This window comes from Podarcis pityusensis (genome assembly GCF_964106645.2).
Source record: "Podarcis pityusensis genome assembly, chromosome: 6".
Classification (NCBI taxonomy): domain Eukaryota; kingdom Metazoa; phylum Chordata; class Lepidosauria; order Squamata; family Lacertidae; genus Podarcis; species Podarcis pityusensis.
The window spans coordinates 38,435,158-38,460,851 of NC_138030.1; the positions used below are offsets into that span (position 1 = coordinate 38,435,158).

Here is a 25,694-nt window from a genome sequence, read left to right on the forward strand (position 1 = left end):
TGAAAACAGCAGGCTTGGTCCATGAAATGAATACCCATTAAAGAATCTGGTTTTTACAGCAGCAAGGACATCCATTAAATGGGTTCCCATTTGTTCCCCTCTGAGCTATATTTTGCTTTCAAATGCTTTTGAAGTTTACTGTGGAACCTGATATATTGTGAGTCTTGCCAGGCTCCCTGGGAATGGAGACATTGTTTTCAATGAAGTCTTTCTTGGTTGAAATCAGTGGAGGAAACTAAACAAAGAGGTTTTGAAGGCTGTCGTCCAAATCAAGCATGGAAGAAATAGTATCTAAGAACATCTGCAGAAAGGTTCAACAGGAAGGAGAAGGGTTTATATGTCCCCATTGTCCAAACTCTTGTATGCAAGTACAAATCTTGCTTGACCTTTCCCAAAGTACTTCAGTTATGCTTTCGGTTTCATGCTGGCTAGTATTGTTTACTAATATCTGGAGATATTAGTATCTGGAACCACTAAATCAAAAAGGAGGAGGAGTATCTGGAGCCACTAAATCAAAAAAGGAGGAGTTTACTCAGCAATCTTTTCAAAAGTGATCTTGATCCACAGTTTGTATGTCCTTAGTCTAGCGAACCTTAACAATCTGAGATATAAGATATTGCTCTGAACGATCGGGGGAGGGGGAGCCAAATACTCTTCAGATGCGTCAGAATTTTGTATATGGAGCATGGGTATCCAAATTAAAATGTTTTGTAAAAGGAGATAGAGAGTAAAATCAATAATATGAATGCCCATCTTTAAACAGAGGTTTAGTATCGTAACTAAAACCTACTAATCCTGAAAATCAGAGTCATGAGTAAAGTTTGACTGATCCCTCAATTCAGATTGCAAGTATCAAAGCTGCATTCATGTTAGTGGTTTGCCTCTAACTATATCTGGACACACTATCACTATTAGGTTTACACTTTACCAGTAGTTGGTTTGGTATTAAATTACTGCTGGAATATCCAAGTATCAGGGGAACCAACAGTAAAGGATCAGCATAAACTGTTCTTAAGCATAGAACAATTAGTTCTGTCTACCTAGGCAAAAATAGTTGCACTGGTGATCATTTTCAAAGTCAGGATGCTTCATTCTCCCTTGCTCAAACAAGAGAATATGAGGCCAAAGCAGCAAATAGAAACAACAGTGACTTACACACACACACACACACACACACGTTGTAGTTTGGACAGTGTGAAAGTGATTAAGATATTTGGAGAAGTAGGTGATAATGGACCTGCTCCTTTTACAAAGCAAATTTACCGTATTTTTCGGACCATAGGACGCACTTTTTCCCCTCCAAAAATGAAGGGGAAATGTGTGTGCGTCCTATGGAGCGAATGCAGACTCCTCGGCTTCAGCGATAGCAATGCGAAGCCTCCGAAGCCTGCGCTCCGGAGGCTTCGCGTTGCTTCCGCTGAAGCCAGGAGAGTCTGCTCTTTGAGGCTGGCGGTGGGGGAAAGCAGCGCTTCCCCCATCGCCAGCCCCAGAGGATGGGGGGCAGCGAGAAGGCGCGCGACGCCTTGCCGCTACCCTCCAACCCGGCTTCGAGGCTGGCGGTGGGGAAAGCAGCGCTTCCCCCATCGCCAGCCCCAGAGGATGGGGGGCAGCGGGAAGGCGCGCGACGCCTTGCCGCTACCCTCCAACCCGGCTTCGAGGCTGGCGGTGGGGAAAGCAGCGCTTCCCCCATCGCCAGCCCCAGAGGATGGGGGGCAGCGGGAAGGCGCGCGACGCCCTCCCGCTACTCTCCAACCCTCCTTTGGGCTTTTGCGGGAGATGGGGGAATTCCCCCACCTCCCGCAAAAGCAGGCAAAAGCCGCGCGCTCTTTAAAGGGGCTCCGCGGCTTTTCTAGGAGGTGGGGGAATTCCCCCACCTCCTAGAAAAGCCCGCAGGAGCCGCACACCCTTTAAAGAGCAAGCGGCTCTTGGGGGCTTTTCCCCAAGGAGGGAGAAGGGACTGACTGGCCGAGTCAGTCCCTTCTCCCTCCTTTGGGCTTTTGCGGGAGATGGGGGAATTCCCCCACCTCCCGCAAAAGCCCGCAAAAGCCTCGTGCTCTTTAAAGGGGCTCCGCGGCTTCTGCTGGCTTTTCTACGAGGGGGGGAATTCCCCCACCTCCTAGAAAAGCCTGCAGGAGCCGCACACCCTTTAAAGAGCGCGCCGCTCTTGGGGGCTTTTCCCCGAGGAGGGAGAAGGGACTGACTGGCCGTTTCAGTCCCTTCTCCCTCCTGGTCGAAAACCCGCAGGAGTCGCGCGGGGCTCCTGTGGGCTTTTGCGGGAGGTGGGGGAATTCCGCCACCTCCCGCAAAAGCAGGGAGAAGGTCTTGGAGTAGCGGACAGGCTGCGTGCAGCCTGTCCGCTGCTCCCAGAGCTGCGGGGGGGGGAAATAATATTTTTTTCCCTTGATTTCCCCCCCTGAAAACTAGGTGCGTCCTATGGGCCGGTGCGTCCTATAGTCCGAAAAATACGGTACCTAATAGCTTTAATTTTATTATCAAAACATTCTCTCATATGACTTCTGTGCTATGAATTCTTTTCTTTTAAGGATTATGTATGCATACATTTAAAAAAATCCCAAGTATTCTGGCATATTAACTACTAATATATTCAGAGTCCAAAAAAGTTTATAAATTTATGCTGTAATGAATTGTTCGTCTTTAAGGTGCCACAAGTCTCTTAGCTGTTTTTGCTGCAACAGGCTAAAATATCTACCCCTCTGAAAATTGTTTTATGTTTAAAGTAGAGGTGGGTAGCCTGTGGCACTGAGAAGATGGCAAGCAGAAAGAAAATGGGAGGGGGGCACAGAGATATAGCGAAGGGTGTGCCCTGACCTCTTCTGGTCTCACTTCTATCCACCACTCGTCCTGGCCCTTTCCACCACTGGCAGATACCCACTGAAAAAATGTGGTACTTGACACACACACAAAAAGGTTCCTAACTCCTGCCCTTGTTTAAAGAGTAGGAAATGTCGATTTTGTTTTTGTTTTGTTTTTTGTTATAATGAGAACCCAGAGATATATTGAGATATGGACAGGGACTAAAGCAGCTGGTTGTAAGCTCTTACCTTCACTTTGACCAGGGTTCAGTGCCTACCCAGCCAAATAAGCTCCTGACAGAGATGGCTGCAGTTTCGTAGCTTGGTTGCATTTTGCCAGCCCCAAGTACTTTAGTACCCAGAAAAGACATTTACATTTTGTAGTACAGGGATGGAAAAACTCTACGACTAAGCCTCAAAATGTTGATGAACACACCTTACATGCAGGCTGTCCTGTTCCGAAAGTCTCCATTGGTCTGAACTATACATTCAAGCCATGCAACTCCTCTTCAGGTATTCAGTCCACATGCACGAGAGCAAAAAGTGTGTTGGGGGCTGGGCAGCCCCACCTCAGGGTCTGAACATGATTAGAAGCCTCCTCACAATTGGGAATCCTGAAAATGTAGCTTTCCGGGTCACAGAAAGGCTTCTATGCACATTCAGTTAAACAAGCCCTTTTCCAATCTTTTGTGTAAAGTTAGCAGTGAAGGGGGTTTGGGATGATACATAACTCTCTGCCTTCTCATGCTCAGACCAGATACCTGAAGATAGCTGAAGAATTCAATCTGGACAAGTCTTTATTCGTTCATTTATTCCACTTTTCTTCCATCAGTGGCATTCATGCTAGTTTAACAAAATCTCATAAAAACTTCCATATAATAAAAACATAAAACAGCATATAAAATCAGAGAGCATGCCATTTTGCATAAATGGCAACAATAAAAGGACCAGTTTAGTCATTAACAGTTGACAGAGTAACCCAACACACATCCACACAAAAAAAGCAGTGTGAGTAAACAAGACAGGCTTTGCTTGATGCCTTTATGATTCCTGCAAAAGGGCCAGGCAGGTTTCCTTTGGAAAGGGGTTGCAAAGTCAGGGCACAGCCACAGAAAAGGCCCTATTTTCAGTAGTCACCCATCAAACAGCAGATGAGGGTACCCAGTAAAAGGCCTAAGATGGCCATTTCACCTGGTGGGCAGATTTGTATCTGGGTCAGTACAAGCATCAGTTCACACCTTCCAGCAATGTGAGCAGGTGTATCTCATTTGATCTGTCAGGTGTGGGCTGTCTCCCACTCTCTGCTCATGCTCCCAATCTCTGTCTCCACAGTTCACCTGTACAAATGTGCAGCCCAGCGGGAAAGTTGTGGGTTGTGCCTGAAAGCAGATCAGAAATTTGAGTGTGGCTGGTGCACTGGAGAAGGGAGGTGTACTCTGCGTCAGCACTGCCCCTCTCCTATTGGTGGATGGGGAAGGTGGCTCGACTGGTCAAGCAGGAATGTCAAATGCTCCAACCCACGAATCACGGAGGTAAAGATATTTAAATCAATTGGATTTTCTTCCTATTCCATTCACTTCTTTGCTTGTTTACTTGATTTATCTTTCTATTTTTAAGCCAACCTTCCCCCCCCCCCCACTTTTTTTGGTATATCACAACTACCTTAATATGCATGTTTCAATAATGTATAATCATCAGGAAGAGGCTTTTTCAGTGGTGACACCCTGGCTCTGAAATGCCCTTTCCAGAGACACTTACCTGATGCCTCGTTTGATATCCTTTCAGCACAGGGCAAAGACCTTTTAATTCTGTCAGGTCTTTCCATCTATTTTATTGCCAGTTTAAACCTGTTTTATCTGTACCATGGAATTTTAGGCTGATGTTACATTTTCATGGATTTTTAAAAATCCATTTCCTGTATTTGATAATTAGCCATGCAGAGATACTTTTAAAGTAAGGGAAGTAAACACCCAAAATAAGTAAATGAATAAGCTCTACAGAAAAGAGACCCATTTGTCTGCTTCTTCTCCGCCTGCCTGATCAGTGTGTCTCCTCCTCCCACCACCACTTAGCAAGTGATGATCTGGGGACTCCACAGAGGGCATATTGATCCCACCCCTCCTCTATCTGCCCCAAAACTTGGCAGAACCACCACTTAATTCCACTGTTTCACTTCCATACGCTTAGGAATTACCTGTTCCCGGTTCCACCTGGTTTGTCCCGATATAACATGTTCTCCTTGTTACATAAAAGTGGAAAATAAAGTGGTATGTGATTTCCTATTAAATTAATTGTGCAGCATCTATGCTTCACGGCCAACATGCACTTTTACTGGCCTTGATCACCCACTCTCGGTTGTCAGGCTCAGACATCAGTATGAGGGTGTCCTCCCTGCCCTTCGGCAGGCACACTAATTAAAACAAGGAAGTAATTAGTCCGTAATTGATTTCTCTGGATTGCAGGCCAGTGCAGGGGGCAATAATCTTATAAAAACTTTGTTCTCTCTGATGCTGCCATTGGTAGAAACTGACAATGTTTAGCAGTAGCTTTCAGTAGTGAAACTACAGACTGAGATAATCACTGGTCCTCTGCTTGTTGATTCCAGACACTGAGCTTCCTTTATTCATTACCTTGATATTTATACCAATGCTACTTCAAAATTTCAGAATTGTGTAACTTACCAGAGAAAGCCTTAGAGCAGTGCCAGAACTTGCAGCTATAAAAGCATCACCCAGTTAAAGACCAAAGTAATATATATATATATAAAAATAAAAATGCCCTGTCAAATAAGTATTCTTAATGTTCTAGTTAATTCAAATTTGGTGTATAACAGAGGCAGAATAATCTCTACTTAACTCCTGACCAGAGATTATATAGAATTAGTTCAGCCTTGTAAACAGGGCCATAAAAATTACTAGCCTGCAAACAACTTTACTAGTCTGTGGGGGGCTGATGAAGCAGGCACCGAGAGCTCTGACCCTCCTCTAGCAGATCACTGCATGTTCAGCCACCTCTTCAAGCCTGCTCACTTGCCTGCATAGAATTACATGTGCTAGCCTGTATTCAGTACCTTGTCTGTGGCTACTAGGCAGATGCTTATGTAGAAGGCTGAGTTTGTTACAGGAAAAGATTTTGGCAGGGACTGTCTTACTGTTGATCTTTGTAAGTCACTCTGGGAGCCTCTTTAGCTAAAGAGCTCTGTAAAAATGCTATAAATAGAGAGCCAGATTCAGTATCGGCCTCATTGCAGAACTGCAGGAGTAGTAACTTGGTTCTTTAGTGCCAGTGTTATAAAGTCCAGAAGTTTGCCATAGAGAATTTTGCCATAGAGAATTTACTTCATCAGGGATTAAGCTCGGTCAAATTTCAGGGAGAAAATATAATGAAGACTGGCTTGTTGGTGGCAATTTTAGAATTTTGCATTGTACTCGAGAGTGACGTTAGTCCCCCTCCCCTTTCCAAAACATGCTTTAGATTTTTCTCAGCTCATAAAACATACTTGGGCAGTTTAGATTTTATTAAATATTCATGCATTTTGGAGGAGGTTTGCTTTTCATTAGTTTGGTGAAATCCATTGTGTCTTTTACAGGGTCCTCATTTTAATCAACAGGAAATTATTTAAGGGCAACTTACGCATATTGTATAGTGCTTTATGGTTGTTCATCTTGCCACAAATGGCAAATGCATCAGGAAGGAAGTAGCTTGAAGAAGCAGAGGCAGAAGGCCAAAACAGATGTGATGTGGGAAATCCTTGTTTATAAAATGCTATGTGTGTTTTAATTCATATATTGATTAACTATGATTCTTACTATTAATACCATTTAATACTTATATAGTATTAATAAAATGAAATATATTAATTGATGTGGAGTGGATCCACCATGAGGAAGGGGGTTAACTGGTAACCCCTAGGTTAGATTTGCTGAAGGCAGTTCAGAAACTTCAGCTGGTTTAGCAGCTAGGTTGCTTATGGGGACAAGATGGTGAGAATATAACACCAATCCTGTCCTGACTTCACTGGCTGCCAGTTAGTTTCCAGGCCCAATTCAATTTGCTGGCTTTGACATATAAAGCCTTAAATGGCTCAGGATTGCAATTCCTCAAGGATTGCCTGTCCCCATGTGAAGTGACCCAGACCCTGCAATCATCATCTGAGGTCCTTCTTTGTGTGCCTCCTCCATGAGAAGTCCAGAGGGCAACACAAGAATAGGCCTTATCTGCAGTGGCCCCATGTGGAATGTTCTCCCCAGAGAGGCATTGCCTGGGGATTACATATCTTTAGACGCCAGGCAAACGTATTCCTCTTTTCCTAGGCCTTTGGCTAATTAAACAATCTATGGCCTTTTGATTGCCTGGATGGAGGATATGTGTATAAAAATCTCTGATTTAACACAACTGGGTTTAGTCTGCTGCACAAACATATGAGTCACATCCATGGCTCCACACATGTTTTGTCCTTTGTCCCATCTGCCTTGTGACCCCCCCAGAGAGTTGTCCACAAGAGAAGGCCATCCCGGGGGTAAAAAGGTTCCCCATTCCTGACATAGATAATGATGTCTCCTTGTTTCAAGCATAGAATCATAGACTTGTAGAGTTGGAAGAGACCACAAGGCTCATCTAGTCCAACGCCCTGCCATGCAGGAATCTTTTGCCCAATGTGGAGCTCAAACCCACGACCCTGAAATTAAGAATCTACCGACTGAGCTATCCCAGCATCTATGTAATTATCTTTGTAATTATCAACATGGTTATTATGGTAGCCCTTCCTTGTGGCAACACAGTGGCCACATAGTGTGCAGGAACAGATTAGAAGGCAAGCTCTTTCGTGCCAATCTCTTAAAAGCCAATGAAGCGAAAGAGAGAGACTTCAGAGCTGAGGAACTGAGAGTTTATGCAAACCAACAAGACTAATTAAGATGGGGGCTTGCAGCACCATTGTGTTATAAGAAAGATACTGCTCCCTTTCCTATATGGGGTATCCAAGAGCCCATATAGAGTCCTTAAGTAGGTTCTCTATCGGCAGGAAAAAATAACAGAGGCCAAACAGAGAATACTGAGAAGCAAAGCAGCTAGTAAGCATGATCTTTATTAAACTGTTGCAACAAGGTCCCCCACTCCCCCCATGCAGGGTGGAAGGAGAGGAACCCAGAACAATGGTGTGCAAGGTCTTACATAGACTTTTTGAAATTCCCTTCCCTGTAGCTGAAGACTACCCCCCAAAACATACATACATACATGGGGGGGGGCAGTCTACAGCAGAAAACCTGTCTGTCAGGATACCTGATAATGGTCAACCATTGCTCAACCTGGGCAGTCTGGCCATTCTTTTGTGATGGTAAATACTTTAGTTCCCAAATCTCTTACATAAATTGATAGTTTGCTCAGCTTAACAGATACTTGGCAGACTGTATTTGCAAAGGGAGGTGTAATGCCCCTACAGTCCAAAGACAACTGGAAAGATTTCCCCATTTCCTTCCTCCTTGCAGAGGAATATTTGAGGTCAGTTTGGGAGAGTCAAAATGGCTTCAGGATTGCTCTCCTGTACTGTTTCAGACACTATACTTATGCACATGTGTTTGCCTTGTACATTTATGAACATTTGTTATATATATATATATATATATATATATATATATATATATATATATATAGGATTCCTGACCTTAGGATTCCTAGAACAATTGCAAAGAACAATTGGCTGTGGAGTGCTCAGTAAGTACTGCAAGATGTTTCCTTTTCGCTCATTCTGCAGAGCAGTGGCTGAACAAATGGCTGGAATGGCTACTTGAACAGAATATTCTTTTCACCACTTTTCCCACATTCCTCATTAAGCTCCCTTGAATCACTCCTCGCCCTCTTTATGGGTTGTTAGTTAAAAAACACAACTCCTAGTGCTTCAGTTTATTACTTTTTGACAAGAAATGGTACCTATTTATTCTAAGTAAATGAGTCTCAATTAACTTCACTCAATCATCCCCAAATCCCAACTTGAGTGCTCTTGTGAAAGCACATACTGTTTATATGTCACACAGAGACACCAGTCAACACTCAAAAGCCCTATCAGCTCATTTGTTGAATGAGATCCTGCAACATCTGCAGCAGCCTTGTTTTGGACTACAGCTGCCATCACTCTTAGCCAACATGGCCAAAGGTCAGGGATGATGGGAGTTGTAGTCCAAAACATCTGAAGGGCCCCAGGGTAGGGAAGTTGATCTATAGTACATCTTTTGCCATTGCTTGAGGTGGAGACCAAAGAGGGAATGGTTGCAAAAACTCAAATGTGTACATGGAACTGAGACACACATGCCAAGGATACTAAAATGGCAGGAAGAATAATCTAGGATAATTGAAATAACTGATTTTAAATGAAAATGATACTTTGTGGAGAAAATGAGTATTAGATAGACCAAAATGGGTGTTGGATATAGATCAAATGCATTTCCAGAGAAATACCACACGAAGTCCTGGTATCAATTTTGTTGCTGTTAAGCTTCCTCGGGAGCTCGGGGGGGGGGGTGAGTGACAAGTAGCAACTGACGACTTAGGACTTCCTGGCTCCTAGTGTTTACTTCAGATGGTTGTTAGTTTCATAAGCAAAGTGGTTCAGTCTTTGTTTCTCTATGTTCTTGTTTGTTTGTTTGGCAAATGTATAGCTTTTCAACAGTTGTTCTCAAAGAAGGTTATAATTAAAGAAAAATAAAGTATCAATACAATTATAGCAATAATAAATAGAGTATTAACAGAGGCACAGAGTAGGATAGAAATGTTATATATAAATTGCAATTATGCAAAAACCCAGGCAATTATGTTAATTTACTTTTATGGCTGACTAATACAAGAAGCGTAACCAGTGGGTTTTTTAAATCCATGGCAAAACAAATGGGCAAACATTCACACCATTATGAAGCTCATCCCACTATTAAAATGAATATTGTGTTTGTAAGTGATTATTGAAAAATACTACTGCAGATCTTCCCCTCTACATAATCAGGGACTAAATAAAGCTCCCTGCCCCACCCCCATTGTTGCTCTGAAAGTACAACATGCAAGCATGTGTGAAAATGTATTTAGCTATCTTTGGTATCCCGTATTCACTAGGTTTTTGGTGCTTTGTTAGCCACAGCCTTTCATTTTCAATAGTATTTAAGCAAAGCGCAGACATTATGCTGGCTCTTTGCCCAAGACTGAACTTTTCATCTCCTTTCTACAGCCATTAGAACCAAGCAATGTTCCTCTCTTTCAGCTTGATTTTGTGTGACACTAAGACCCGCCCTTTCTGCCAACCTGATGGGCTTAGTGCATTTTATTTTCATCCCAAGGGGTTTAGTTTCCATTTTTTATTTTTAATCAAAACCTTGAGCCCTTCTATAAATAAACAAACTTGCCTTCTCAGCATTTTAAAGTTGTTCTTCTCACAAAAATCTCTGTGCTGTGTGCAAAGACCTGGGGGGTTGCAAGTCACCAGGAGCAAGAAAAGGGATCGGAGAACAATTTCCCCTTCCAAATGAAACATTCAGACAGATGTAACATTTTCAGAAATCAGAGATTTCACTTCACTTCCTTTCCTCAAGCGAACCAGAAGGCAAAAGCAATTCCTTGACTCAACAAAGAAACATCTCACAGCAAATGCTGGCCAAGTTGTTTCTCCAATATCATCCTTGAGTTAAATTTCAAAATCTACAATATCTTTATTGGGACTTTAATTAATTCTCTGGAATTCTTAATCAGACAGGATGTTAATCCAAACAGAGAAAGTGAGGATAGAAAAATCTGGTTTGATGTTGACTATTCTCAGTTTAGTCATGGTCATAAGACAGAATGTGCAGGCTAATAGTGCAGGCTGTATGTGTCTACTGAGAAACATGCTTCATCAACACTTACCTGAGAATAAGACCCATAGGGTTGCATCCAGCAAAGCCATTCCACAAGTCAAACACCTTCTGTACTTACACCAGAACTTCCTCTTCTTCTTCTGCATATCCCTCACACCACAAACCTTCCCTGATAGTTCCCACAAACCTCCAGACCAGATCTGTTGGGTGGGTGTGCTTGTGTACATGATTGTGGGGTTTACAATGAGTAGAGGTGGGATGCAAAGTTCTGTTGCACATGTGGAAATTGTTCAGTTCTCACAATAACTTGGTTTCAACCTACTGATAGCAATATAACTTGCTACCAAGCAGACATGTATAAGATTGTTTTGTGAATTGTACTGGATTCTACTAGGTGTTACAATGATTTCAGATTGCCTATAGGACTGTTGTGGAAGAGAAAAGCATAATGGTTTAGCCCTTGTTTGGGGGGGAGCATAAGACCCATTAGTTATGAAAGAATGGTATAATTGGTTTGATTGTCTAGGAGGAAATGAACACAACTCATCTTTGTTAACAGGAATTCAAATTAGAATTTCATCAACTCTCAATGTCCATGGTAGATAGTAATATGTATCAATGATTTCCATGAGTGAAAAACAGTGAGGCTACTTAAGTTTGAATCAACCAGTTTATGCAGCCTATCTATGTGCAGGCATAGATACTTGATGAGTTCATACCATTGAACTAAGAACATACTCCTGAGCACCAGTACGCATGTAGCATTTCGTTTCTTAACCATAGGATTGCAAAATCTCTCTCCACCCTCGGCATTCTGGAGCACTAATTTGAACTCCTAGTCTAACGTCAGTTAAGCGTTACTCCAGCAGTATCGTTAGATATGGTTAGAGCTACCCAGGATTCCCATTTAACCCAGGTTCTGAAACCATGCTTTGAAAACCGTTTTGCCCAACCTGGGGCTTGAACCCACAACTCTGAGATGAAGAGTTCCATGCTCTACTGACGGAGCTATCCAGGAGTGCTGTACCAGCCCTCAAAAATGTATAGGACTGCAAGTGAACTTTCTGGGAAATAGAGGAAGAGGGTGAAATTTCATCAAAGGAAGATTACTATTATTTCCATGAAGTGCTTCTCAAATGTGGGTCTCCAGCGAATGTTGGACTACAACTCCCATCATCCCTGACCACTGGTGCTGCTAGCCAAGGATGATGGGAGTTTTAGTCCAACAACATACTTGGAGGTCCAAGTTTGAGAAACACTGGAAACAGATCAAGGAGATGTAAGCTTTTTAAAACGGTAATGAGCCAATTGGGAGTGGAGATTAGGGGGATATTTACTTGTTGACATAAAAGAAAAAATCAATAATAGTGTACATGTTAGCATGAAATCTTTTCCATCCACACAGTGCATCGTTGGGATCTATCCCATGTCCCCCCTGACAGCATAAATCTTCCCCTGCTGCCCGCAGCATCAGTGATTAAATAAATAAAAAATCAGCTTCCTTATGAACAAGCAGTGCTCTGATCTCCTATTCATTTATTTGCAGGCCTCATTAATATAACATCACTGCAACAAACAGCTAACGGGGGTTGTGCGGGGAGGAGTGTCAGGCTGAATAATGGAGTTGCTCTGCTGAGATAACAATTAGGTTTGGAATGTACTATCAGCTAAGACAGAGACAAGGAGTGATCATGCCAGGCTGATGAACTAGCTCTGTGGATGTGCTGAGCCCCTGCTGGGCTCATCTACTGGGATGGAGCCAGCCACAAATATAACCATGCAACAAAAAGCGTATGTTATTCGTATAGCTTTGAAAGGCCACAACTTTGCTACTCTCCCCTCCCCTCTTTTGTCAGATACGGTGCTATTATGTTCAAGATGGCTTTTATTACAGGACTTGATGGGCTCATTTTTCCCCACCTGTGATTAATTGATTTTATTTATCCTCTCTTTCCTCTCTTGCTTGCTGTTGCGAGACCTTGGAATATATTATAATATGCTCAAAACAAAATTCTAAAAATATCACACACACACACACACACACAACACCTGTTCTCATCCTTTTGCAGAGTATGGACTTGTGAATGTCAGTAAGATGGTGTCTGTGTTAATGTGGTACATGCAATGGCAGCTGTGTGTCAGTTATGTTTGTTTTGCTGAAGAGGTGCTGCTTGTTTATGTGGTCCTGGTACCCACATGTTGGAATATTACCCCCTTTTGTCTTTGCGGTCTAATTGTGCTGCAGAAATTGAGTTTCTGCTTAGTTGCTGTTTCTTGTATTGTATCAGTGCAACATTGTGACCTGCAAGGCTGTACTGGCCCATTTATCCAGTGCTATCCAGTTGTTTGTTTTGCACAGCAGGCCACAGGATTGAGCTAAATTAATGATGATGGGAGGTAACTAATAGGTAAAGGTAAAGGGACCCCTGACCATTAGGTCCAGTCGTGACCGACTCTGGGGTTGCGGCGCTCATCTCGCTTTATTGGCCAAGGGAGCCGGCGTACAGCTTCCAGGTCATGTGGCCAGCATGACTAAGTCGCTTCTGGCGAACCAGAGTAGCGCACAGAAACGCTGTTTACCTTCCCGCTGGACCTATTTATTTACTTGCACTTTGACGTGCTTTTGAACTGTTAGGTGGGGAGGAGCAGGGACCAAGCAACGGGAGCTCACCCCGTCGCGGGGATTCGAACCGCCGACCTTTTGATCGGCAAGTCCTAGGCTCTGTGGTTTAACCCACAGCACCACCCGTGTCCCAGCACCACCCGCGTCCCAACTAAGAGGTACAGGAGCATAATGGAGTCATGGGCAAAGGCTGCATATAGAAGGTTTCAAGTTCAATCCCTAGAATATCCAGCTAGAGCTGGGGGTGTCTCCTGTCTGAAACCCTGAAGAGCTGCTGCCCATTAGAGTGGAGAATGGTCTGACTTATAACACATGTGTGCCTATGTAGTCTTGCTTTTCAGCTCTTCTTCTGCACCTGTCCTATAGGAGAAATGTTTTTAAAAGAACTCCTGTTTCAGTTTCTCGGCAGGCAAATAAGGTTGTTCCTATTATCAGCGAAGCCTTGTGATGGGTAATTAATATTTTGGAGCTTGGATGACAGGATTTGAGGAGAACCATTGGAGGACGTTTCCTAATATATGTTCGTCCCCATAGATACTGCTCCTGACTGACACCTTCATAATGATAATATAATACTTTGCCTTGCGTGGCTTCTTTTATCCAGTGATTGTAAAGGGCTTTAAATATCAGAAGCAGCTGGAGCATTGTGACATGCTGGCAGAGTTGGGATTAGAACTCACAAGTAGCAAATTCCAGGAGTTGGAGGTTTGTCCTAGAAACACCCTCCTTCCTTTCCTCTTTGTTGCAACGGTGAATGCAGTAAGGATTACTAAGCATCTTGTGTATTAACACACCAGCTAACTAGGGACTATGCATTAATAGAAAAAGGCTCTGCATATATATCCCTAACTGGATAGGGAATTGTATATGCAGCAGGGTGCTATTCATGTGATTTCCCAGCTCAATCTAGTATTCATAGCTACTGCACACTATCTTTTTTTCTTTTTCTTTTTTAAGCTAGGATCCCAGTGATCTGCTACCTGGGGACTGGATTCAATTCCGTTCTCTCCCCCTTACCCACCGATCATCAGTACAGCTGCAGCTTTTTAAAAGGGCTCTGTGTGCACATCTCTGACTGCTGCACACATGCTTTGCTGGATCAGAGCTGAAAAGTGAAATATAGATGATAATTACAATGATCTGGCTGTAATTTGGTTGCTGATGCTAATAACACCCCTCCCCTCACCCAAAGCAAGCATTTCTATGACATATTTAATTAACATCTTCTGACACCACTGATCTTGTGCCTTTAGCAGCCTGACACACAGAATTTTAGTTTTTTCCATCATTTATCTCTGTTCTAGGAAAAGCGTCGCCTGCTAAATTTCTGTGCGATAGGCCGCTGCTATACCAGCTTCTGATGTGTGGGAAGAATTCCAGGAGCCAGAGGAAGCCAGTAAAGGCTTCCTCCTCAGAGCCAGTTCCAGTCCCTTCTCCACCCTCTCAGGCCTGTCCTGTTGGAAGGATTCCAGGAGGGAGAGGGAAAGAGGCAAAGGTTGTAAAGGGAAGGCTATACTCTTCCTCTTCTGTTACGACTGCCAATCTGCGTAAGCCAGCTGTGAAAGGGGGGGCTTAGGTAGGCCTTCCACCATACTCCCCTTATGTTTGTTCTGAACCCCAAGGGAACAAAGCAAATACTTTTGTGGGGAGGCTAAGAGAATATCCCGTTGTCATGCAACTCCAAGATCGGTTGGTTTTCTCTGTCAAATCCCACTGATGCACACATGAATCCAAATGGATTAGCCACATGAAGGGGCAGAAAGGTACTTTAAGAAAATAAAAATGTAGTCTATGAAAGGTATGCCTACACAAATTTAGGTTTCTCCTCAAAAGCAGTGCAGCATTTTGGAGGGCAAGGGGCAAAGAAATGTTGGCAACATTTAATTCTTAAGGGCTCTTGACTCAAGTTGGGTTCTGATGGATTGGCTGGACAGAGCCACCTGTCAGATGGAAATGTGCTGTTCTCACCTTTTAGAAGTTGGTAGGTGCAACTGTCAGGGTGTTAACTACTGCAGGAGTTGCTCAATTTCCCAGAAAACCAGCTTGTATATTAGGACTTAGAAGGAGCTACAATGGTCTTTTTGCCTCTAGGGAATGGAAGCTGAGCAAACTGTCAGTTTTTGAAGAGAGAAGCTGTGAGTAGGCCATAACCATGTCACAAAGATCACCTCGGAGCCTGCTGCTCTCCCACCCCATTTTACCAGTTGTCCTGTGGGAAGGATTTCAGAGACAAAGAAGAGGCAAAGACCACCTCAGAGCCTGCTTCAATTGGACTTTCCCCTTCCCAAACCACAGAGCCATTCTACAACCATCTGCCCAGTGAGAAGGATCCTGATGAATTTTTATATGTTGACCTTACTTATTGTGGCTTTTAGAGCTGTAGTTTGGTGTTCCTTGGAAGAATTTGTATCCTGAAAGGTAAAATATAAATAAATGAAATAAATTAATTAATATTATAGTAATATAGTAATAGTAAAAGGATAGCAACTGTGTGGCTGGTTTTATGTCAACATGGTAATGCCAAAAGAAACCTGAAGTTGGCCCCAACTCATATAATTTACCTTCAATCTACATACAAATAGGATCTAAAAGCTACATTTTTTCTTTATAAAAAAATGCTTCTAGTTTGGATACCAGAGACATGGCAGCTGGCTGGACTTTGGCCTGGTCTTGTTATGTCTAGAGAGGTCTATATAACTGGACCCTTTAAGTATTTGCTGCCTTCTGTGATTATTACTGAATTTCCCCAGCTGTAATTAATTGAATGCATCTGTTCTAACCCCGCGGCTGCATTGTGACACAGTTCCTTCAAAACTGTTCAATTAGCGGCCACTAAAATCTAGGTCGAATGGGAAGTCTGGTTCGGGTATTTTCCAGGTCAAAACATTTGGAAAACAGAAAAGCCACACTGCGTTGTTTGACATTGTAGTAAGGTTTTGTTGACTCAAGTCAGATAAGAAACGTTCCCAGTGTCTAAATAAGTGTGTGTGTGTGTGTGTGTGTGTGTGTGTAAGCTTTGGATTTTTATGGGAGGGGCAAAGCACCTCAGTTTGTGATGCAAATGCTGCAGCAAATGCATTTTTAAAATAACATACGGATGTAAGGGAAATAACTGTCAAGAATCGTGAACCATAGTGTACGGGTGACTTGTAAACATTAGCAGCAGCAGGCCTTCAACGGTGCTTAGTATAATATAATGCAATTTGATTTTTGTATCGTGTCCTTTGTAGACACATGATGCTTTGCAAAGGAAAATGATACAAGACACACTGCAGAGTGCTAGTTACAGAAAGCGGGAGTGTAACAGACGCTACACAGTGAAGAGATTAAAGCTTTTAGTCCCAGGGCTGAATGCAGAGGGGAGGATGGGAACTAAAGAGAAAGAAAGGAGTGTTTTTTAGAACACAATGCAGCCCTGCACATAATGGTACCTGCACAGTCAACTATATCTTGGGATGTGGTTTGCATTAAAATAATGATTTTAGACTTGCGGAATAAAGGAGCAGAAGTGAAGTGAGAAAAATTAAGAAACGTAAGTGAGAGAAGAAAGAATTGGGTTTGGCTGTGATTTGATTAAGGGCAAGAAATGAGTGAGGAAGGTTTGCATTCAGAGAAGTCATTGGGAGTGTCTAGATCCCCTCAGAACACTCCTCAGTTATTCCCAGCACCAATCAGGTGGACAGCAAGAGGGAGCAAGCACATGGTGTGATAGGAACAGCTGATGAGTGTTACCATAGGAGCACCTCTCCACTGCTCCTAGAGCTAAGCAGTGGGAAGAGGTTCTGCATACCTCACAGAAGTTGGCCAAAGGCTGCATGTAGCCCATGGCACTCATATGTGAGCTAGAAGACCAACTTGTAGTGGGAGTGGAGAGTGAGTACACAGTGGTACTCAGGTTATAATTTGAGCACAGGGCACTGAAGTTTAGGCAATGGTGTATTGGAGATGGTTGGTGGTTGTAGATCAGTGGTGGGCAGAAGGAAGATCAGGATCTACTGGTAAATCTCTGGGTGCTTTGCAGTAGATCAGGGTTCCTGACTCCCAATTGCTTTATCAACAGGAACAACAAATTGACTTTCCCCACCTAAATTAGGCGTCTGCAGGCATACTTTTGTGTGAAAGGCTGGGACCTCTGTTCGGTTCTTGAACCAAAAGCAATTTCTTCAGCTCAGAATGTGCTTAGAGACAACCTGATGCTTAATTCTGACTATATATCCTTTACATCTGGCTCTGCTGGGTAGATCTTACGGTCCTAGTGAATCTGACATGGCTGTGGTTCGCCCACCCCTGTTGTAGAGGGTGCCTTTTCCTAGACTAGGAACTGAAGTGCTTGTGGCAGAGGTGTACTATAAATAGACAGGTCATGAAGTAAACTCCCCCTTTTAGTATTTCAAAAAGACATTTAAGGAGGTGTGAATGCTTTGCTCCCTAATAAAACGTGGTATTTAACATTCAGTGCCTGTCCAAAGCGGAGCTTAATGAAGTTCTCCAAAGTAACTGTCAAGCCTTTTAAGGTTAGTAGCTTTTATAAAAGTCTATAAAAAGCCAGTCCTAAACCTCCCAGCAGACATTTCTGCCACTAACAACCAGCTGTAGCCTCCCACCAGCTTTCTTGTGTTCTACCATAGTAGGTACGGAGGTTGCCTCCCACGCCTGTAGGTTGTCAGGGCATGATTCAGAAGCTGAGATGTAGATGCTGGGCTAGGAGTGATTACGGTAAACGACACAGCCTTCTTAGCCGGACAGAATTAGTGGGTTTGCAGTGTTTAGAGCACATGTGAAAATTGCAAGAGGAAATGCAACAACAAAGGCTAAAAGGAATGATTGGATTGCTAGTGACACTTTCTAAGGATATGTTGTGAATATCTCACATTGGTATGAATTTAACTTTCACATCTGGCCTCCCACAGCTGTGCAAGAAACAGGTGGCAATTGGCACAGCTGTTGAATTATTATATTTAAACTTATACTGGAGTTACGGTCCATTGGTGCGGGGTCATATTATATATTACATAGCCATATAAAGTACAACAGAGTAAAATAACACCTTAATTCTTAAGTTTCTACCTTCACAGTTGCTGCATGAGATCATATGGAAAGCTCTTGCTTTCTCATTTCCTCCTTTCCTTTCCCTCTTTGTTATCTCCCCTGCTGTTAAAATTTATTGTAACCTCCTTAGGGCAGAGATCCTACTACCCATTTTTATTTTTATTTTGCCTATGCTGCTCTATACAGCACCATGCAGATAGATGGCATTAGAGAGACAGAGAGAAGTAATAATCTTATATTCACTGGGTCTTCTCTTCCTCATATCACATGTGTGTTTACTGTTTCTTGATTATACAGTAGTGCCGCAGTGGACAAATACATGATGGTCTGGAAGGAATAAAGATATTCATTCTCTCTCTCTCTCTCTCTCTCTCACACACACACACACACACACACACCACTTAACCAGACAGGAACACGAGTGCTGCAGATGTATCCTAAGATGATACCAAATACTGTGCTGGAGGGGGTTAGCTATAGTCTGTTTTATGGTCCATTTGTAAAACAAATAAACACCGCACATGCATCCCAGTGAAACACACTCAACTTTTGGGGTGATTTTTCACACCCCTTTGCAAAAGGAAGCACAACTATTTGCAGAAAGTGCCTCAAAATCTGGCCTATTCCTAGTTCATAAGATGACAGCTACAAAATTTGCCAAGCAGTAGAGGCAATGGGAAATTATAGAAATTTCTGGGAATCTGTTCAGTTCTTCAGTTGTTGTTTTTTTTTTTAATACTACATGCTGAAAATGTGAGAATCTCAGTTTTCCCTTCTTAATAAAATAACTTTATCACCTCTACAAATGTGGGAGAAAATTCAAATGTGGAACTATATCACAAGAATTAGAGGCACTATAAAAGGCTAATATACTAGGAACTAGATGTCAATAAAGGGCTATAAGATGTTAGTCTTTTGCTTTGTGAGTTAGCATCATATATATTTGGAGTTTGGGAATGACACCTCAATTTTTATTGGTCTTATTATCTCTTATTGGGTGAATATGTTATTATCAGGGAATAATAGTTTAACATACATAGAATTTATTTTCCATTGATGAACTTACTGGAGATCTACTAACTTTTACAGAAATAAATTGGCCTAAATAATCAGTTTTAGGATCCTACTTTTGACCAATGCAATTCAGGATTCTCCAAGATACATGCAAAGTAGAGAGATTCAAACTGGTCTGTTGCGGGGAGGGGAATCTAATTCTACAATCAAGAAATACTTTTATAAGACCAACAAAAATGTCGCATTAACTTTTCAGGGTTCTATACCCCCAAACCACTAGTTAATGCCACCTAATTTGACTTTCATGGACTTTGTATCTAGTACACAAGCTAAAATTGTAAGGTGAACATTTCCCCCTTTATTTACCTTCACAAGGAACCTGTGTGTTTTGCTTAGAACTGGAGACAAATTTGGATAACTGCTAGATTTTACATTTTCAAAATGGGGAATCAACCATTATTTGCTTCTTTGACCCAACAGCCCTTAGTAATGCCTGCCTGGATCCTAGCAGCATATAATCCAATTAACAGAGCAAGCCTAGCTACAGAAAGCCAACGTTAAGCTGCTAGGTCATGTGAGGAAGCTGCCAAGGGGTTTCGAAGAGGTATAAGTCTCTCCTTGCCCTGTCCCACCCCCCACCTTTCCCCTTTTGGGGGAACAACCCTGGCTCAGCCAACTGAACCCCTGCTGAGGGGCTTACACTAGTTGAGACCCAGTTGGAAGAGCCCAAGATCCACCAAATCCAAACTCTCTCAATCCCAAGGTTTAGATTGTGCAGTCAGTCTGCAGCATCCTCTTACAAGCTGCCTTAAGGCTAAATGTAGGCTAGGCTTCATGCTTCAACACCAAGCCAGCTCTCCTCCCTGTTCCCTCTATTTTGCTTAATGTTAGCCCGATGAAGAGCTCTGGAGAACTTGAGTGTTTGCTCACCATTTTGTGGCATTTACATTGGTCCTAATAAAAGTATAACTCAGCTGTGTATTTAGACTTTTCACAGTCACAGGCCATTAAGTTGTTTCTGCTACTGTAATGTTCACTGAGTATATTCAGATGGGCAGATTTCCTCATTACTCATACCTGGAAACACTGCAGATGTCTCGAACAACTTACACTTCACTGAATATTCTGTTCCAGTTAATGCTTCGTTTCCAGGTATCTTTGCTTAGTAACTCATTAAATAGGCACTAATCTCCCTGCAGTGATCCTCCTTTACATTTGGACAAAAGCAGCTCTGTCCAAATCTTAAAAGGCAATTTCATGCACCTTTTTAACAGTGATTTTCCACATATCTATACCAAACAGGGGGTGCATTCTTCTGGGTGGGGGTGACAGGAGGGAGAATTGTTTTTACCTGCATAATGATACCCGCTCCATAATCTTTTTCCTCCCCTCGCTAAGCTTTCTGGTATACCACACCAAAGTTATTGTGGTGGGGAGATAATTTTTGAATATTCAGCATCATTAAAAAAACAAAAACAGATTTCATAATCCTAAGAAGATGGTGGTTTGTGTACCACAAACTAACAACAGTATACTGACAGGGATAATTAATGACAAATTGATTTCCCCAGCCCCTGCGCTCTGGTTTCATACATTACTTTAGCCACCTTATGCTCCTAAATTGTATGCTCATTTTCTAGATGGGTCACTGGGGTCTAGAAATACTGTAGTGTGCTCAAAGTTGTTGAAACAGTATTCACAATAGATGGTGGGGTTTTTTTTTTTTGGTTTTTTTTGTTTTGTTTTTTAAAGCTAGGCTTTCTACACAAACACATGCAGGTCTATTCCTTTTTTGTGCGGCCATACAGCTTTTGGCTTTCTGTGAGATATAGTTTGTTTTTATTGTTGACCCTGTGCTCTGCTTCCCTCACCAGATCCTAACAGTGTCAGGCCCACCAGAGGGAGGAACACGAGTTACAATTCGTGGTGTTAACCTGGGCCTGGAGTTCTCTGAGATCGCCCACAACGTACAAGTGGCTGGTGTGGAATGTACACCATTGGAGGAACAGTACATTATTGCTGAACAGTGAGTTGACGTGGCGCCACCTGAGCCTTTATGCGAGCTAAAAATCACTTACAGCATTTAGCATAAATGCTGTTACCCCCTGCAACGAAGGGGGAAAGTACAACTGAGTATACTTATGCTAGGAGGAACAACATGGCAGGTGATTATATTTAAAAGTTGGAATCCTAATTGGTTATCTGAAGAGGATAAACCTGTAAGCCTGGGTGAGGCATTAGCGGGAAAAGTGTATAAGCTGTGACATTTGCTGCTTTAGGATTGTAATAAATGCAATAGTAATGTAATGTGCAGGACCCAATGTAACCCTCTTACATGTGTAAAAAGCACTTTACTTCTCATATATTGGGATCAAATAGACCCCAGTTAAATCACAAGTTGTGGGTTGGTGGGGGTTTTAAAAGATGTATTTGGCAATTACTCCAGTGTAATGTAAAATATGAAATTGTATTAAGGATTATTGTTTATAACACTGGGGAAAATACTAACCTGCGCTCTTCATGGGAATAGTATCTGGTGTCTTTAATGACTTCTCCATTTGAATTCATATGGAGTCTAATTCACCCCAGTAGCACTTGTGTACTTTTCCCTTGTGACCATGTGGGGGCGAGGGGGTGGTGAATGTGAACATCTCATTATGTTAAGTGCATAACCAATAAGACATGGCTATTGGGAAGTTAAGTGACAGTTTTCACCTGGTTGAAATTATTAGACTCTCTCCACCACCACCTCATTCCAAGTCCGTCTTCTGTGAACAAAGGGACAAGCATGGCTTCTCCAACTATATAGGACAACATAACTCCTATCAGGAATGTGCTTCCTTTAATAAGCTTTCATATTTTATACAAAGTCTCTGTGAATACCTTTCAACTAAAGATGTGCTCCAAATATAGGTTATCTTAACAAAAGTTAACTTCTGTTTCTGCATATAAAACTCTGCATGTCAACAGCATGCAGGTGAAGGAATCATGGTTGTATTTTAATATTTGGTTGGGAGCCGCCCAGAGTGGCTGACGAAATTATTATTATTATGGTTAGAAAGGGGTCCTGTTTCAAAACCTTCATGCACGTGCATTTTGAGGTTGTATGGCCCCACAGGCTTTTTCTCAGGGTGCAAATAGATTCCTCCTAGACAGTCTGATGCAAAACCATACTGCTTTTCTTAAGACCAACATGACCTAAACAGCATATTGTGTGTGGCGGTGAGGAGGGCAACAACTCCAGTTAATAGTTTATGCTTAATTAACCCTGCCTCGGCGCTGAGATGATTTCTGGGGTCACCTTCCCGCATAACACCTCACACAGTTCTATATTCCTGTCATTTCCTCCCTTCGCGTTCCACAGCACTGCACAAAGGAAAGCCCCATACCTGTCAGGCCAGATTCTCGGCGAGTATAAATCAGCAGCGCTCCAAAGAACTAGGGCTGTCTTGCACCAACTAAGAACCGAGAGGCTGGATTTTCTTTCTTTCTATCTTGTGGATTAAACAACCCTTTAAAACTTTTATTAAGCATTTTGGTTCCTTCCAAGCCTGGGCTCCTGCTTTGCTAAGCAACTTTCCTGATGAGCACCTTGCAGTTTGCACTCAGCCTCCTCCCGGTTCCAATTGGAATGCGTCCTGCCGTGCTGCCGGATGCAGGCAGCCATTTGTTAAGCGTGTGAGGCAGTGACAGCAGTTTAATCCGAATAGGCCTCTGCTGGAGTCAATTCATTTATTTCACTAAGAAAAATGTCAGCTGAAAATTAGAAAATAGGCATGTAACAAAGGATGGGCAAACAACCCTTTCCCAGTGACACATGTCCTCGTGTTAGCTGCTTATTTGTTTGTTTTTGTGGAGTTTCCTATGGGGGGGGGGAGTCAGTATACTGAAAGGAGGAGCATGTCAGTAAGTACTCATCCATGCAGCATAAGGTAAGAAAGAAAACATTACGCATTGTTTTCACCCACTGACTAGAAGCTTGAAGAATTTCCAGAGGGACAGTCCGTGGCAGGAAAGAACAACAAGGAAGAATACTGTGTCACCTTTTAAATGGACACATTTATTATGGCATAACCTTCACTGACACAGCCTGCTTCATCAGATATGTGACGTAATACCCTAAATTACAGAAATATGCATACATGGTTGGGCATTTGTATGTAAACACTGAGATCAGAAGGAAACAAAATGCAGAAAAATTCAGATAATGCTAATTGTTTACAGTGGCCACACAAAAACAGTTGTTGATAACAGGCATTGGCAATCCAATTGACACATGTAGTGTGATTTTAAAAACAACAGCCTGCCTTTGTCCCGATTCAGTCTGCAGGTGATAGTATTGAACATTTTGATGCATTGTAATTTGGCAGTTTCATATGACAAGTCTCCGTTTGATGTTCCATTGTTCAGGATTGTAACTTTAAGGTCAGTTACAGAAAGTCCTCTTTGTGTGAATAGCCATTGTTAATAAAATAATTGTCATCACCTGTACTTTCTGCATTTAATTTCTTTCTAATCTCACTGTTTACAATCCCACTCCTGTCCCTAAACATTTATATTTTCCTGTAACTCAGGATAACATTCCATATCCCAAGTGGAATGTAGTCCATGAAAGTTTATTTGTTATTTGTTAGTCTTTGCCACTGGCTTTTTGTTGTTTTTTCCTGCAACAGACTAACATGGTTACCCCTATGGAAATTAATAATAGTACAGAACTACTAAGCAAGATAAAGCTCTTTCTTGGTAAAGGCATAGAGCAAAGCACAGGATAATATTCTCAGCTTGACTTCTCCTTTGAATAATCAAGTTCAATGAGGTTTAGGAAGATTCTTCAGACAATCTTGCTCCCTATAGGTTACTGCTATCAGTGTTCATACTTTGGAATAAACTCCTGTTAAGATTTAACACCTGGCCTATATACAAAGCAGGATGAGGTAGTAGAGTAGACCACTACTTTCGACTGCAGGTAGGAGATGCCTTTTTATTGTTTCTCCACGTAAAGGTAAAGGGACCCCTGACCATTAGGTCCAGTCGTGACCAACTCTGGGGTTGCGGCGCTCATCTCGCTTTATTGGCCGAGGGAGCAAGCGTACAGCTTCCGGGTCATGTGGCCAGCATGACTAAGCCGCTTTGGTGAACCAGAGCAGCACACAGAAATGCTGTTTACCTTCCTGCTGGAGCGGTACCTATTTATCTACTTGCACTTTGACGTGGTTTTGAACTGTTAGGTGGGCAGGAGCAGAGACCGAGCAACGGGAGCTCACCCCGTCGCGGGGATTCAAACCGCCAACCTTCTGATCGGCAAGCCCTAGGCTCTGTGGTTTAACCCGCAGTGCCACCCGCGTCCCTTATCCTTTATTCTCCACATATCCTGCTGCAAATAGAAAAGTAGCATTTCTGGGAGGGAAGTTTAGCTCTCACTCTGCTCTGCAAGATTTCTATTTACTGGGAGCTGCTGCCTTTTGAAAAATACATGGAAGCATTTAAATGTAATTTCCCACTGACAAAGCTGCAGCTTAAGAGAAGAAACTTTATGCTGCAACAATTCTGTATTAAAGTAGATGGTAATGATTGTAGGATATATGAAGGGGGTGGGCAGAGGAGACCTTCTTAGTCTTTTTCTCTGATGGCATGCTCCCTGAAGATTAAAGTGATGTGGGTGGAAGCAATGGATTTGACAGTGCTAGCAAATGTTGTACAGTGCAGGACAAAAAAAATTCATTCCTGCTTTGGTGAAGGCAGTGCATTCAAATGGTTGCACCAGGAGATTCTGCTCCTAGCTCTAACTCACCTTGGGCAAATCACTAAATTACTAAGTGCCTTAGTTGCCTCCTCTCGAAAACCAGCATAGCTATATTTATCTATTGTTCTTGCCTGTGGTGGCGTGGGTGGCCTAGTGCTTGAAAAGTACCTTTAGATCCTGGGATAAAAGATTCTATAGAAGAGCAAAGTAACATTATTATTACAGTAATAGCTTGAGGCCGTGTACTAATGCCATCATAAGCTGTAGTAGGAATGGGTTTGCACAGCCATTACACGTTATAAACTGTAATATTCTGTTTTATTTTTAGGAGAAGGGATGGGGGATTATTGAAATTATCCTCTTTTGATGGTGGCATGAAACCCTGATTTTATAATCGCAATTCTAATTAGAGCTCTCAAGCTTTCAAAGATTGTTAACATCATTAAAACATTTATCCTGGGCAGATAACAGCAAGTGTTGGCTGCCTTTTCAATAGGAATCCAGATAAAAGGGCGCTCTTAAGGGTTCTGTGGGCAGAATGAATCCTGAGACTGTAATGATTTGCCATGTTCTAGGCATGCTATCTATCAGCCGGCAATTAGGTTAATATTGGTTAAAGG

At 42.4% G+C, this 25,694-nt stretch overlaps 1 protein-coding gene across 2 annotated transcripts in view; it reads left to right on the top strand.

Moving 5' to 3' along the window:
- Nucleotides 1-25,694, top strand: part of PLXNA2 (plexin A2) — a 403,964-nt gene that overhangs the window by 277,052 nt on the left and 101,218 nt on the right. For both annotated transcript variants that reach the window (XM_081009779.1, XM_081009778.1), the window contains exons 12-13: nucleotides 4,146-4,345; nucleotides 21,206-21,357. In XM_081009779.1, coding sequence (XP_080865905.1) covers nucleotides 4,146-4,345; nucleotides 21,206-21,357 — 352 coding nt within the window. The remainder of the gene's footprint in view (nucleotides 1-4,145; nucleotides 4,346-21,205; nucleotides 21,358-25,694) is intronic.